The sequence below is a fragment of the Pleuronectes platessa genome, chromosome 16 (genome assembly GCF_947347685.1).
Source record: "Pleuronectes platessa chromosome 16, fPlePla1.1, whole genome shotgun sequence".
Taxonomy (NCBI): domain Eukaryota; kingdom Metazoa; phylum Chordata; class Actinopteri; order Pleuronectiformes; family Pleuronectidae; genus Pleuronectes; species Pleuronectes platessa.
In genome coordinates, this window is record NC_070641.1 from 21843637 (window position 1) to 21858318 (window position 14682).

Genomic DNA, 14682 nt, shown 5'->3' on the forward strand with positions numbered 1-14682 from the left:
ATTCACCTACTTTGTTTTTGTTTGGTATCTGAGCCACCAGTTAGAGATTGGAAGTTTATAATTACCATATGGGATATATCGCACATAAACATTTTAATTTAATTGGCCAACAGTAAATCAAATGCTGCTTATATATTAGTATATTTTATAGCAACAATCCTGTAAAAAAATCACAGAGTATATTTGCCTGTGTGATGAGCAAATATAATATCATTTTACCTAAAAATACAATTGAGAAAATCTGCACTCGATTAATTTTCCTACCAATTGGTAAATACTTTATAAATAAATACTCACACAGTACAATAGCTGCAACACTTATAATATGAATATTAATAATACTAAATGATAGGATTGAGTCAATCATATTTAGGGGCGTGGCCTTCCAGCAGTGAGCCAATCAGAGCGGCTTCCTGTCCCGGCTAACAGGCTAACAACAACAACAACTTAGCATCTCAGCCTGTAGCTTCTTGTTGTGGCTTTGTCAGTTAATTCAGCTGAAGTTTTTATATTTCCAAATTGAAATATTAATCTCTCGTGACATTTAACTTTTCAACCAGCCTGAGATCAAGCGACAGTTTCTCTTGTTTCCCTCCGAGTTCAGTGCGCATCGGGTGACGTTAGCTCGTCCTGCTCAAGCTAGGCCTCACGAGACGAAACGCTCCCCATTAAACTCATTAAGATAAATAAAAGCTCCGGTTGTGCGACAGTCACTGCGGAGAGGAGCTTGTCCGTGTGTCCGCAGAATGAGAGGCTCGAACGGGGACAGAGACCGAGACCGCGGCCGTGACAGGGGGTAAGAACCACAGCCATTTAGCATGGGAGCTAATGCTAACGGCTAATGGCTAAGACGTTGTCAATATGAATTGTTTTTATGCGTTTGTTGTCATTTATCCTGAGTTATTCAATAGTGTAAACAAGGAAAAGCCAATAGGTACTTTTTAATATTACCATAACTTCATATTTATTACATAAATGTATTTGATATGTCATAATAATAATACTTATTACACAAAACTCACAGGAATAATAATTACAACTTAACATGTAGAGCACTTGTCAACACAAATTCCAAAGTGCTTCACGATAATAAAACATATGTTGAAAGTACAGAAAGACACATATTTAACAATGGTATGAATAACAATGACAGAGTTCAAATCTCAGTAATAGCCTCAATTCAGGAAGCTAAGTACAAACTGGGAGTGAATATAAAAGCAACAAGGAAGTGGTCCTAAAACTATCCCATGCAATTATTTTCTTTATTATTTATGTAGCAGCCCTCGTTTCGGTTCCAGCAGAGGTGGCCCAGCGCCGGGGAAGAAGTTTGGGAACCCTGGGGACCGTTTACGAAAGAAGAGGTGGGACCTGGAAGCGCTTCCCAAATTTGAGAAGAACTTCTACAATGAGCACCCTGAAGTGCAGCGAATGAGCCAGGTAGCATCACAGTCTGATCTGCTGATGCAACTACACAATCTTTAAACAGAGACACCAGTGTAATGTTCAGTTTTGTAATCCTTGTTTGTTTTCTTCTGCTCTCAGTATGATCTTGAGGAGTATCGCAGGAAGAAAGAAATCACCATTCGAGGGTCAGGCTGCCCGAAGCCGGTCTCCACCTTCCACCAGGCACATTTTCCCCGTAAGCACCTGACACGTAAATCTGCAGACCTGTGCAGCAGTGAATGACATCACCACAACAACAATCACACCTGCTGGCTTCTAATAGAAATATTTTATTGTTTTATTCCTCCTCACTTCATGAAGAGTACGTGTTGGATGTGCTGATGCAGCAGAACTTCAAGGAGCCCACAGCCATTCAGGCACAAGGGTTCCCACTGGCCCTTAGTGGTAGAGACATGGTGGGCATTGCTCAGACTGGCTCTGGGAAGACCTTGTCGGTGAGATGCAGATCTTAATATATCCTTTACTTGTGAATCGTAAAAGCAATAAAATCCACTGAGATCTTCCTCTTTATTCTCTTCAGTATCTTCTGCCTGCAATTGTGCACATCAACCATCAGCCCTACTTGGAGCGAGGAGATGGACCCATTGTACGTGAAGAGAAACCAACTACACTGCTTTAATGTAAAAAATCATCTTTGTCACAACATTTGAATATTTAACACAATGAACATATGATTGTTTGTGCTCTTTGTAGTGTTTGGTTCTGGCCCCTACAAGAGAATTGGCACAGCAGGTCCAGCAGGTGGCACATGACTATGGAAAGTCCTCCCGCATCAAAACCACTTGTGTGTATGGGGGGGCTCCCAAGGGACCGCAAATTCGAGACCTGGAGAGAGGTGAGGAGTTTCCCCCGTCTGGATTAATACGAACACAGTTTTGACAGTGAGATAAATAACTTTCCTGTTTTATCTCTCCCAGGTGTTGAGATCTGCATTGCCACTCCAGGTCGTTTGATTGACTTCCTGGAGGCTGGAAAGACCAGTCTGCGGCGCTGCACATATCTAGTTCTGGATGAAGCTGACCGCATGCTGGACATGGGCTTTGAACCACAGATCCGCAAAATTGTGGATCAGATTCGGGTAAAGCTACAATGGGGCTGTAGAAAGAAAAATTTATACCACTAATCTTGGGTTTTAGCAACATATACATATTCTTATTCTTATTCTTGTTAGAATTTCATGTATCTGTCATGAATTGCTGTTTATTTGATGTGCTCTTTGCCAGCCGGACAGACAGACCCTCATGTGGAGTGCTACCTGGCCCAAAGAGGTTCGCCAGCTGGCAGAGGACTTCCTGAAAGACTATGTCCAGATTAACGTTGGAGCGCTGGAGCTCAGCGCCAACCACAACATCCTGCAGATAGTGGATGTCTGTTTGGAGAATGAGAAGGACCAGAAGTAAGAGGCTGGCCACAGAGCAGAACGTTCTCAATTCTTCTGACTTTCTTCTTGTTCCCTGTTTCTCTTTTCTGTCCCTGTTCAACTTTAATTCGATTATTGGTGCTTGTCTCTTTTTTAAGTGATTACTTTTCCCCTCAGGTTGATCCAACTGATGGAGGAGATCATGGCTGAGAAAGAGAACAAGACCATCATATTTGTTGAGACCAAGAAGAGATGTGATGACCTCACACGCAGGATGAGACGTGATGGGTGAGTACAACAAGCTCCTGAGACTAATTCTAGATTAACTCATCCTGTCATCAGGGATTTAATTTGGTTCTATATATTTTAGTTTGTGCAGTTTTTATCTTGCTGATTTCATGTTAGTTAAAACCACATTTTGTTTCTTTCTAGGTGGCCAGCGATGTGTATTCATGGCGACAAGAGCCAGCCAGAGAGAGACTGGGTGTTGACAGGTTGAACAAACACACCGACATGTGAACATCAGCGATTTCACGTTGTCTCTTTGCTCTCGATCATCTTGTCTTTGTCTTGTATTACAGAGTTTCGTAGCGGCAAAGCTCCCATCCTCATCGCTACTGATGTGGCCTCACGTGGTTTGGGTATGTCATGTGTGCTCAAGTCAAGCATACACCTTCCTCAGTCTAACCATTCACTGATACGGTTAATTTGACCATTTCAAATATAGAATATTATGAACGATGATGAGTACACGCTTTCCACTACATGTTCCTGTTTAAAATTCAACCACAAACACATAAAGAATTGCTTTTCTTACAAATAACATATAATGCTTCTCAGATAAAGGGTGTATCTCAAAAGTGAATCATATTTGAAGCAGGATTTCCTGTGAAGATTTAATCCACTGTGCTCTACTGAATAACTCTGAGGAACACTGAGCCTAGGAATGATGTTGAATGCAGATGTAAGGGGTGAGGCTCCTGAACTAGCCCCTTACAGGATGGCTATTGACCTTTAACCTAATTCTATGTTCATTTGTTTTCTTTTCATTTTGTTTTTGTTTATTTTGTGTTTCCAAGTCTCTCTTCCGGCAACTAGACGCACACAGGCCCTCGGGAGCCTGCAGCCGGACCTAGGCATGACAAATCGAAAGCTGACTTGAGGAGAGAGACGGCCTGATTAATCAATCCCAGACACAGCCATCCCTGCTGAAAACCTAGAACAGTGCCCACAAACAAAACTCTCCCCCCTTCCAGGACACTGGCTCCCTGGGCGTCGGGGGGGAGGGGTCAAGCCTGGGATGCTGCTGCTGGGCTTCCAAATTTGGTCCAAGGGTCGGGGGCAGCTGTCAGTTGAGAGGGCAAAGACGGGGGTGCGGTGGAGGCTGGACTCCCCTCGGCCATGCCATCATCACCGGGACACACCACTGCATTTCCTGATTAGATCAACTCACATTTACCCAACAAGTTTTCAATATCGGCAATTTCTTCTGATAAAGTATCACAGATTCTTTCAATTTTATCAAATTAAATCAGTCCTGCAGATATTACACCCAAAGAGATGATGCTTAAGTTGGGTGAAAGTGAAATGCAGTGGTGTGGTACCAGAAGACAAACGCACAACTGCCAGGAAGTGAGAGTGGAAAGCAGCAAAAGCCGGACATGGACGGCTGTGCTGGAGGCTCCCCTCTAAACTGCCCCCTGATGCCAGCCCCTGACACCCCCCACCACTGGCTGTGCCGGCCGGCCTCTCCCTCTGCGGACGTCATGTCTGGTCCTGGCTGGCAGGAGTCCTGGCCTGGAGGAGCCACCTCTCTATAATCGACTTCCCTCTCTTTCCTGTCTGTCCTGTGTGTCCTGTCTGTCCTGTCTTTCACTCGCGCTCACTCTCTCTCTGATTCTTTACTCCCTGAAGTGTCATCTCTTCTTTTTCTCATTTTGCTGTTATTCTCTGTCTTTTTCAACACGTCTGTCTCTTAACTGTTGTCCTTCTTTCTCTCGTTCCTCTCCTTCTCTTTCTACCACCCTTTCCCTTCAACCTCCTGCCTTGTGCTCTCCACCTTCTTGTTATTTTCTTTCTACCATTTCTGACATATGAAATCCACAATGTGTCCCTCTTTCAATTTCTCTTTGTATACTTCATACTAAACCACCGGTTATGTCTGTGAATAACTCAGCAGCTTTTGAGGACTTGCTCCATAAGGACGAGCAGATACCTTCAGGACACAACGTCCACTTTAGAGCCCACTCTCAAATCCAACTTCCTCGTGCCTTCTTCTTGGTGTGTTTCTTTTTACTAACCTCAAGAAGCTGGGCTCTGTATCTATTGGAAGTTACCTGTGAGGAATTTGGAACAAGCCACACTACTGAAAGACCATAAACCCCCAAAAAGCAACTCTGCTACTAGAATAAGTCTCTGACAAAGACTTGAGCTCCCCGAAGTTAAAATATAATAATTCAGTAAAGTCCTCTCCATCCATATCCAGCAGTATCGTCTCAAGGTCACTAGAAGGCTTGGGGACACCAAGAGGTACAAAGAAAGACTAGAGTAGGACCCCATCACAGCCCAGTACAGCTGGAGCTCTGGCCCTGACAGTTCCCAGCTTTGGGAGTGTCCTGGAGGAGGTTGGAGAAGGGACTGCTTTGTCCTGTGCACTCTCCTCCTTCCCCTGCAGACCTCCCAGGACTGGTGATGGGTCAGGTGACAGAGGGGTAACTTTGTAAATCACTAAATCTCTGATCCAGGGTAAGTACCAACACCTTTCCCCATCTTCTCCTCTGCCGGTCGTAATCATTATGCTTCCAAAACAAAGTTCTTCTGTAATCAGCAGCATCTCTGAGACTTTTGTCGACCTTAACGAGAAACACACCTCTGATTTGTTTTTATCCTTAAAGAAAGAAATTCACTTTCCCAGTAGATTCTGATACTTGAGCCATTACTCATCACCTGCTTAAAAAACCTTTACTGAAGAATCAGGTGTTCAGTTTTGGGCCACTAGGTTCTCAAACTTTCTCTTAATATATTCTAAATTATTCAGCATCACTTACCTCAGTAGCTTTGGCTGCATGTAACATATTTGCTCGTGTGCAAGTATTTAATAATTATACCACATCCCCTAGCTGTTTTTTTAATTGGCATGGTAAGTGAAATCATTTTCTAATTGTATATTTGACAAGTAGTCGCTGACTGTACAGGTAGGTGTTGCTTTCAGAGGATGATGGGGGTCTTGCAGGTATTGTCTGTCTGAATGTTCCCACTTTCAAAAGCACAAAACCTAAAGATTCATGAATCGACTCCATTGGTTGACTCAGTTTTCAGCAAGTGTTAGTTCTCTACTGACTTGTTTTTTCTTTTTATCTCTTCCGTCTCTGTTCCATCCTCAAGATGTGGAAGATGTCAAGTTTGTCATCAATTATGATTATCCCAACTCATCGGAGGACTACATCCATCGCATCGGCCGAACAGCCCGCAGCAACAACAAGGGCACAGCCTACACCTTCTTCACTCCAGGGAACCTCCGGCAGGCCCGAGAGCTGATCCGGGTGCTGGAGGAGGCCCGACAGGCCATCAATCCCAAACTGCTGCAGATGGTGGACACAGGACGTGGAGGAGGAGGCGGAGGTGAGTGACGCATCCTGCTGGATTAGATTAGGATTGACTCAATGTCAGAGTCTTTTTTCGAGTGAGATAAATTCCCCCTCTTTACCTTCTCTCTCCTCTCTCATCCTTTCCAGGTGGCCGTCTCCGTTTCCGTGGCACCTCCAACTCTAACAATCCCAACCTGATGTACCAGGACGAGTGTGAGCGGAGGATGCGATCGGCAAGCGGCGGCAGCTCCAAGGAAAGTCGCGGCAGCAGCAACTACAGTCGAGACAGTCGCGGTGGAAGTGGCCGGGACGGGGACCGCTCTTCCTCTTCCTCCTCCTCCTCATACAGAGATCGCAGCAGCAGGGATGGAGGACGCAGCTCCAGCTCCAACTCGTATGACCAGAACAACGGCAGCAGCAGCAGCAGCAGTGGCCAGTACAGCAGCTCCAGGAACGCCACCGGCTCAGGGGACAGCCCCACGGCATCATCGGCTCCCCAGCCTCTGATGGCCCAGCAGTTCAACCCCCCCCAGCCCATGATGGGCCTGATGGGGCACTCGCCTTTCCAGTTTGCTCCTCCACCTCCCCCTCCTCCACCAGGTAGAAAGTAATGTGATCTGGGCACCACAGTCACACACACACACACACACACACACACACACACACACAGCACAACACACACAGTCAATCAGTAATGTCTTGATTTCAACATTTAGAGAATGAGCTTGTTTGGTTGAAACCCGTCAGTTCACTGCGTTTAAAACTACTTCTTATCTTCAGTATCAGTAGAGTTGTTAAAACATCCAGACTGGTGCCTGGATTTTTTACTAAGTGGTCAACACAATTATTTTTTTTGGACAATTTAAAGTCAAAGTCATCAGGATTAGTTTATTTAGTTTGACAGAAGTTTTTCTGTGTCACTTAATATTGTCTTATACAAATGTTTTTGTATTGTGAGCTGTTACAGGGTTCTTATACTACATGGTATCTTAATCTTTCTTTAAGTTAATCAGAGGTAGGTTAATTCTTGTATTAAACCTTTTTCTGTTTTGGTTTAAATATCTTTATTTTTGGATGTGAAGCTTTGTAAGTCACAATCATTTGAGACTAAAAAGAAAACGGGGGATCCAAAATATATCTTGAGCAAAAAGGTAAAATGCTTTTTCCCATGATGTGATTTTCCCATTTGAACATTTTCTTTTGACGTTTGTCTTGATGATTTCAGGGCATAGATATTAATTTAGGCTCAGAGCCGACTGTGCAGCCACATGCATGTAAATGAGCTGCTCCTTCACATTCTGTAAGGTCGCTTGCTAACAAACCTTAATCACCAGTGTGGTTCAGTCTTTAGCTGCAGTGATATGAGATTTTCCTAGATAATAGTCAGTCCTTTTTTACAGTTTGTTTTTCATGTTTAATAAAGCTCTTCAATAGATAAACATGTGTCAGTGTAAGTCCTTGGGAGGTGGAGGAGAAATGAACAGGCCGTCCGATCACCAAGAAAAAACTTTATTAGCCATTTTGAATCTTTTTACCATTGTTATACTCTTGCACTTTGCACAAGTCAATTGTACACAACAGGACTGTCATCATTGGTATTTACAAGGCCGTCATATTGGAGATTAGTGCAGTGGGTCGTGACTGGGGGGGGGGGGGGATGTTCAGCAACATGCATCGCAGAGAGTTGGTCATGTTTGAGACGCTGAGCGGGAGAAGCACCCGTGTGCAGCTCAGTTTGCATATGTTGAAATCATAAACCTCAATCTCCAGCTAAAGTAAAGATTTGACTAAATTTAACTTTCATATCACTGAACACTTTGAATATATTAACGATTTAAGGTTATAAAGTTGCAGACAAACTACAGAACCAATATGACTGACAAGTAACGGATGGAAAAAAATGAATCCATCCAAATGACTAAACGCTAAAGTTTGAACTGCAAAATAGGCACATGTGGCAGATAATAAACAACTCTGATGTTAAGGTATCTTTTGTTCTTTACATATAATCTAAAGCAAAGAAAAAAGAAAAACATTCTCTGTGCAAACGAAAAAGTGTTCAGAACTTTTCACTCATCACAAAAACAGACGTCACAAGAGAGGTGTGATTGTGTGTTTGAGTTGTTTTGATTAGGATTAGAACTGCATCAATGATAAGCTCATGACTTCCCTCCTGGTGTTCTGGATTGTGTTAAGCATTTTGTGTTTCATTGTGTCTGCAGAACGAGCAGGGAGGAACGTAAACAGAACTTTTAATTGACTGTGTGCCTCGGCTGGAAAAAGAAAACAAACTAAGTTGTCAAATATCCCCAAGTTGTTGTTTTCTTCTTTCTCAGCACTGTTTGTTAAAAAGATGACAAGACTGCACCAGCTTCTGGGGAGGGGGGGGAAGCGGTTCCAGGTTTGTTTTGAAGCCGCCACAAACAACAGACAAGACTCATTTAGAGCAAAGCAAACGCACGTTACACAGACGGAGCGTGAGCGTGATCCAGGGAAAACAATCAAGTACCAAGCAAAGAAAGTGAGCAGAAAGGAAACGTTGAGAGTCGGGTTGGTTTAAGAAGGAAGCTTCAGTGTGAAGGCAGAGTCTGTCTGGTTGTGTTCAAATGCTATAGGTTCCCCCACGTGTCCGGAGGAGGAAAGTGTTCTAGACTGCCGCTCTCACTGTGCTCCTGCTCTCCCAAGCTGAAGGTCAATCTGTACTGGAGCTGCACTTTCTCCTGAAACACACACACACACAAGAGAGGAGATTATTAAACGTCCAGTGACACTCGGCTGGATGGAAAACTTCTGTTGAAAAGCATAATGGTATCAAATAACTAATTAAAACCAGACTTAGCAGAAACATTAACTATCTTATCTTACAGAGACCATCTTTTAGAAAAGGGTCTGGACAGTTAGAAATCCTAACCTACCTTGTTTGGGTTTGCCAGCAGCAGGATCTGTGTGACAGCTGCAGGAGGAAGGATGGGGTTGAAAGCCGGGAGCTCAGTTCCTGATGGAGGCTGCAGCTTCACTGCCATAGACTACAGGGAATAAAATAAAAAATAAATAAATGTAAAGTGCAAAATCAGCTGGTGACACAAGTGTTTTCACAATAGGACACAAAGGCAGTCAGCTTTTCTCGCGGCTGACCTTTGGAGCGGTCGTCTCCAGGTTTATCTCGGTGATGGGGGCCGGGGCCGAGGACAGCATGGAGATGATCACCACCAGCACATCAGGACGAGATGGAGGCGAGTCGCGGGCGAAATGACAGAGTACCCGCAGACTGTGTTTGTCAAACACGGTCACAGGTAACAGACTACCTGTAGAGAGAAGGAACAGAGAGAGAGAGAGAGGGCATATGTGATAATCCATTAACATGTACTCAGGTAGCAGAGGTATCAAGCTGTCACGTGACCTCTGTTTACTTACTGGGCTTAATGGATTCTAATGGTACAAAAACATCAGTCAGGGTGATTTCAGCAGGAGGCGTCTCTGCTTGAGTTGGTGGAATATCCAGCAACGTGGTTCCCAGGATGGGGGAGTCGAGGAGCGGTGCAGGATGGTCAGTGGAGAACACTGGGATTGGGTTTGGGGTGATGTTGGGCCCGGACTTGCTCTGGAGGTCTCTTAGTGTTGGTTTGGACTGGTGCTTGTCCCTGAAAGCAGAGAAATATTCAAACCATCTGTCAAACCAAACTCAGGATTACGGTCGGAGTCAGGTGCTGCGGACTTCCTCTGAAGTTTCTCCTGCCAGAACCCCCAGTTAAAACTCTGGATGATGTCAGAGTGAGCTCATGGGAGAATATAGCAGATTATCTGGAGGATTCACAGACAGAAAGTGAATGTTTCCAACACACGACAGAATATAAAGACCATCTCTAGACTGTCCTCCATAGATGAAGCAGCAACGTGACGGTGTTAGTATAATTTCAGGTGAATACCATTTGACCTGCAGCCCCTCTGGAGGCAGAGACTGCTGCATCAGCGTCTTCCCCAGCAGGTCCAGCTCGTCCAGGGCAGAGTTAACCGGTGTGGAGCCAGATGACAGGGGCTGAGGTTGGGAGGGGGGGTCCGGACTCAGGAGGAGACTTGGTGCTGAAGGGATGTCGGTCTCTATGCTGTCAGAAGACTGGAAGAAGAAGAAGAATTTGTTTTACAAACGATATTAATCCCATTCACATTACAAGACTCATTCTCCCTGCACTCACCTGGAAGGAGTCCCAGGCTGTGGAGTCCTCAGGAGGGTTGGAGGTGTGTGTTCCTTCACTTAAACCTGTGGGATGCACAAGGCGGCATTATTCACAAATAAAATAACAGTGTTTCCAGAAATGTTTCATCTTCAATTTAAACCCGAACAATCCTCAGTAGTTGCTCTTAAAACCAGGTCGGTTCATTCGCTGTTTAAATAAACACTCCACAGAAAAGGCCTGACGCGCTCCTACCGAGGGACATGAGCTCGTCGTCAAGGAGACTCATCCCCATCTCCTGTGGGGGGGCGGTAAAGCCGTCTGTCGGAGTGGGAAACTCTGGGAAGGAAGGAGGCGACTGGGGCGACGTGTCCAGTCCTGACAGATCGAGCAGGGCTGTGGAGAACGGGTTCGAGTCAGAAGGGAAACGCTTGAAACCAGGAAAAGCTGAATTGATGAGAATAATTGTTTGCAGCTTCACCCACCTGTTTGTTTCTGAATGTTTAACGTGTTGTTGCCGTTTACTATCTCCCCCTTCACCTGCTGTTTGTAGAGGTTGATGACGTGAGTCAGACTGTCGTTGGCCTGGAGGATCTCCGCTGCAGAGACACACAAGAAAATCCTCATTCATCTCTGCATCGTGTTGATATCAATCAGAAGGATATTAACGATTCTGCAGCTAATAAACGAGGCTCATCCCTTTTCTCCCCGTTTGCACGATATTTAGACGGATGAACAAACCCTCACCCAGAGCCTCGTCGTTGTCCTCTGTGTCGCTCGCCAGTCTGAACAGTGTCGGTCTCATCTTCTCACAGCGCTGGTACAGGTCCTGACCACACAGCACACAAACAGGATTAAAAGCTTGCCATAGATTTTCTGATCCACAGCTCAGGCCACAGTTGTAAACACAGAAAGAACAGTTTGATAACTCCTTCAGGTTAAAGCAGTCAGTCAGATCACCTGTACGAGTTCAGCGTTGCTCGGATCGCTCGCTGTGCTGTCGTAGTCCTGCAGGAGCTGAGTCAGCAGAGCGCCGCTCTCCTTCACCTCCTGAATGGCGTTGACCCGCTTTGACACCTTTTCCGCTCGCTTCTGATCCTGAGGGAGGCAGGAGATACATTCATCAACAGATGGGCGTGGCCACAGAGAAGTGCAGGAATGGCCGGAATGCAGAAGAACAGCAAGAGAAAGAGAGAGGACGTTTGAAAATAACAGCAATAAGAGCAAAGAGCAGATCTCTTTAAATCAGGACTAATTTAATCTCAACTTCTGCTGAGTCACTCTGCCAGCAACACACAACCCCCCCCTCAGGGCAGCCAACCCATTTCCTCATCGAGCGTATGTTCCTGCCATGAGTGCATTGTTCAGATTTTATTCAACTTTTCTTAAACTCACATGAAAAGGCTCATAAGGAGTTTATATAAAACAGGAAACATGAGTATAAAGGAGATGGAAAGAGCTTTTACCTCCTGGACCATTTCCTTGATAAGATTGTTGGCGGCTTTCAAGTCGTCAGGATGTGAACTATTCAACAGACGAGCCAGAGTCTGAAAGAAGAGAAACAGCCTCAGTTCACACAGTGAAATATAAGTCAACAGTCTTTAGATATCTTGAGAAGAGCGAGAAACTGGCTCAGGTCTCATATAGACTTCATACTGCAAAAGATAGATTTATGCAACTTGTACAGCTATGTGTAAAAAAAATCTTACTTTTGACTTCTCCTCATCCTCAAAAATGGGGTTCTTGGGTCTGGGTGGAGGAAGGTTCAGTAGTTTGTCAGGTGGAAGCTCTGGGTCTTGTTTAATTATACCTGGTCACAAACACAATATGAAAAAGACAAAGAGTGTATTACCATGTAAAGAGTACTATCAGAGTTTAGCTGAGCTGCTCCTTTAGGGCTTCACTACAACTTCAGAAGTTATATATATGTTCCTCTGAGGACAAGTGGCCTCTCACCTTGTTTCTTCAGCATCTGATAAGCGTCTGTGATCTTGCCCTCGTCAGGTAACCCCAGAGTCCAGCTGTAGATTAACTCCAGAACCTTGTTTTTCACTGGCTCTGGTGACCGTGAGCCCAGGTACTGAGTGAAGCATGGAGGACGACAACATTGATTTAGACACACAAGCATATACAAAGAAATATATAAATGACATAAACGAGCACACAGGGAGTAAAGTCTTACCTTTGGAGAAACTACTTTGATGAGTTCATTCAGAAAACGGAACTTGCCGACTTCACTGTGAAACCTTTTCCCACAACTTTTCATACACGTTTCCAGAACCTTGTTGGGAAACAGAATAAAAAAGGGGAAACGAGAAAAGCAATATATTGTATTAGGAACAAGAACCTGTTGGAAAATCAAACAGTTCATTCTGTCCATGTAGGATCGGGATGCATATTGATATTTCTGACTCTGGATCAGATGTGAACTCACCAGCAGAGCCTGCATGGCCTCCCACTCCTGTGGGGACTGGACCTTGTGGGCCAGGAGCCTGGTGGCCAGCTGAGGTCTGTGACATAAAATACAGATGACAGTGAATGACTGGAGAGACACCTAAAATAACTGTTGAGAGAAATCAGCAACAACCAGATGATCATTGAGGAAAGCATCAGAAAGGAAGTTGTGGTCGGTCTTACCCCTTTGAATCATTGTTGAGCTGGTCACAGAAGGCCTGGATGCTGCTCCAGTCTGTGTCTTTGTTGAGCGGGTTGGTAGCCGTGTCTGAAATGTGAGTGAAGGGACGTCAGACATGGTTAACATAATAATCCTTATGGGTAAATATCATGTTCATTGCAGTAGACAGAGAAAGGACATGTCCTCTTTTGAAGGGTTTATTAATCAGTTAAAATATTAGTTCCATCACTTAACAAAATGCAGAGAGAGGATATATCTAAATGCTGGTTCTTTTGATTCATGTCTCATTAGAAGTATGATATTCTTGAGTGTATTTTTATTGATCACAACATTAACATTGACTTTGTTAATACACCTGAGCTCTGTGAGTGTTCTGTCGGCCTTAGTGAGGCAACACACACACACACACACACACACACACACACACACACACACACACACACACACACACACACACACACACACACACACACACACACACACACACACACAGGACCATCATGTATCAGCAGTTTCAACAAAAACATTGTGACCTATATCACAGCGAGTATTGAATTATTCATATCACTCATGTTTGAGAAATGAGTCATCACGACACCGGCCCAACAACAACAAGTACAAACTGTTACACAATATTCATACACTGTGTACAGTAGTACTTTCTTATTACGAATGTGAATGATGAGTTTAGAATATCTATGTTTTTAACAAAACACACACACGCACGCGCACGCACGCACGCACGCACACGCACACACACACACACACACACACACACACACACACACACACACACACACACAGCTAGCTTGCTTGTCGCTAAGTGTCTCTCGGACTTTCGAACGACTCCCCAGTGGGAATCGACCCTATGTGGTTCAGATGGCTCCACACCGGTCCCGTCCCACGGTGTGTGCCGCAGCTGTGCAGCCCGGGTTGTGTTGACAGCAGCCGGCCACAGCAGCAGCTCCGGGAGCTACGTTAGCATCCTGGATGTGGCGGCAGGCTCCGGGTCCCCTCAGCCGGAGCCCGGTCCAACGCGGCGGGCTGTCATGTCCTCCACAACAGCCCCCGGGCGGTGCAGGGCGAGGACCCGGGGCTCCACGCACCACAGGCCCGCTAACACAAGTTTAAAATACTCACTGATTCGAGACTCCAGCGTCTCCGCGTCGGGAGGAGCAGCCATCACTGCGAGATTTGACTGGAGCGGAAGTATCGCGAGAGCAAGCGAGAGGGGATTGTAGAAGCGGATGTGACGTAAGAAAATAAAAATAAAAGCACAATTTGCTATCTATAACAATTCTTCATTATTTGAACTGAAATGTTCTAAAAACATGACTTAATGTGATTCGGACTCATTAAATGAATAAATGATAATGACATGAATCAATACATCTTCTGAACAAACGTCTCCATCATACTTTGATACTTTCATATCAGTTTCTACAATGCCAAGGTATAATGGGA

General features: G+C 44.7%; 2 protein-coding genes across 2 annotated transcripts; one reads left to right on the forward strand and one right to left on the reverse strand.

Annotated features, from left to right (window-relative positions):
* The first annotated feature begins 400 nt into the window (after positions 1–400).
* Positions 401–7850, forward strand: LOC128458721 (probable ATP-dependent RNA helicase DDX17). Its single transcript, XM_053443676.1, has 13 exons — positions 401–796; positions 1278–1437; positions 1543–1639; positions 1765–1898; positions 1985–2050; positions 2158–2299; positions 2382–2542; positions 2688–2860; positions 3002–3112; positions 3257–3318; positions 3406–3465; positions 6209–6445; positions 6559–7850. The coding sequence occupies exons 1-13, from the start codon at positions 747–749 to the stop codon at positions 7020–7022; spliced, it is 1917 nt and encodes a 638-aa protein (XP_053299651.1). The 5' UTR covers positions 401–746; the 3' UTR covers positions 7023–7850.
* Positions 7851–7904: 54 nt separating this feature from the next.
* On the reverse strand, positions 7905–14444 carry LOC128458720 (ADP-ribosylation factor-binding protein GGA1). The gene is made up of 17 exons (XM_053443675.1): positions 14359–14444; positions 13221–13305; positions 13018–13093; positions 12766–12864; positions 12540–12663; positions 12293–12393; positions 12050–12130; positions 11544–11681; positions 11331–11412; positions 11069–11182; positions 10839–10979; positions 10605–10669; positions 10338–10525; positions 9826–10052; positions 9547–9716; positions 9327–9437; positions 7905–9131 (listed from the first exon to the last, which is right to left on the reverse strand). Exons 1-17 carry the CDS (start codon positions 14399–14401, stop codon positions 9021–9023), a joined length of 1956 nt encoding a protein of 651 aa, XP_053299650.1. The 5' UTR covers positions 14402–14444; the 3' UTR covers positions 7905–9020.
* Positions 14445–14682: the final 238 nt, after the last annotated feature.

Bases quoted from the DNA above. Each gene is read 5' to 3' on its own strand.
- LOC128458721 (XM_053443676.1), top strand. From the start codon at position 747: ATGAGAGGCTCGAACGGGGACAGAGACCGAGACCGCGGCCGTGACAGG. The intron at 797-1,277 runs GTAAGAACCACA...TTATTTATGTAG, and splicing joins GACCGCGGCCGTGACAGGGG to CAGCCCTCGTTTCGGTTCCA. The intron at 2,861-3,001 runs GTAAGAGGCTGG...TTTTCCCCTCAG, and splicing joins GAGAATGAGAAGGACCAGAA to GTTGATCCAACTGATGGAGG.
- LOC128458720 (XM_053443675.1), bottom strand. From the start codon at position 14,401: ATGGCTGCTCCTCCCGACGCGGAGACGCTGGAGTCTCGAATCA. The intron at 13,094-13,220 runs GTAAGACCGACC...TTTATGTCACAG, and splicing joins CTCAACAATGATTCAAAGGG to ACCTCAGCTGGCCACCAGGC. The intron at 9,438-9,546 runs GTCAGCCGCGAG...TATTCCCTGTAG, and splicing joins TGGAGACGACCGCTCCAAAG to TCTATGGCAGTGAAGCTGCA.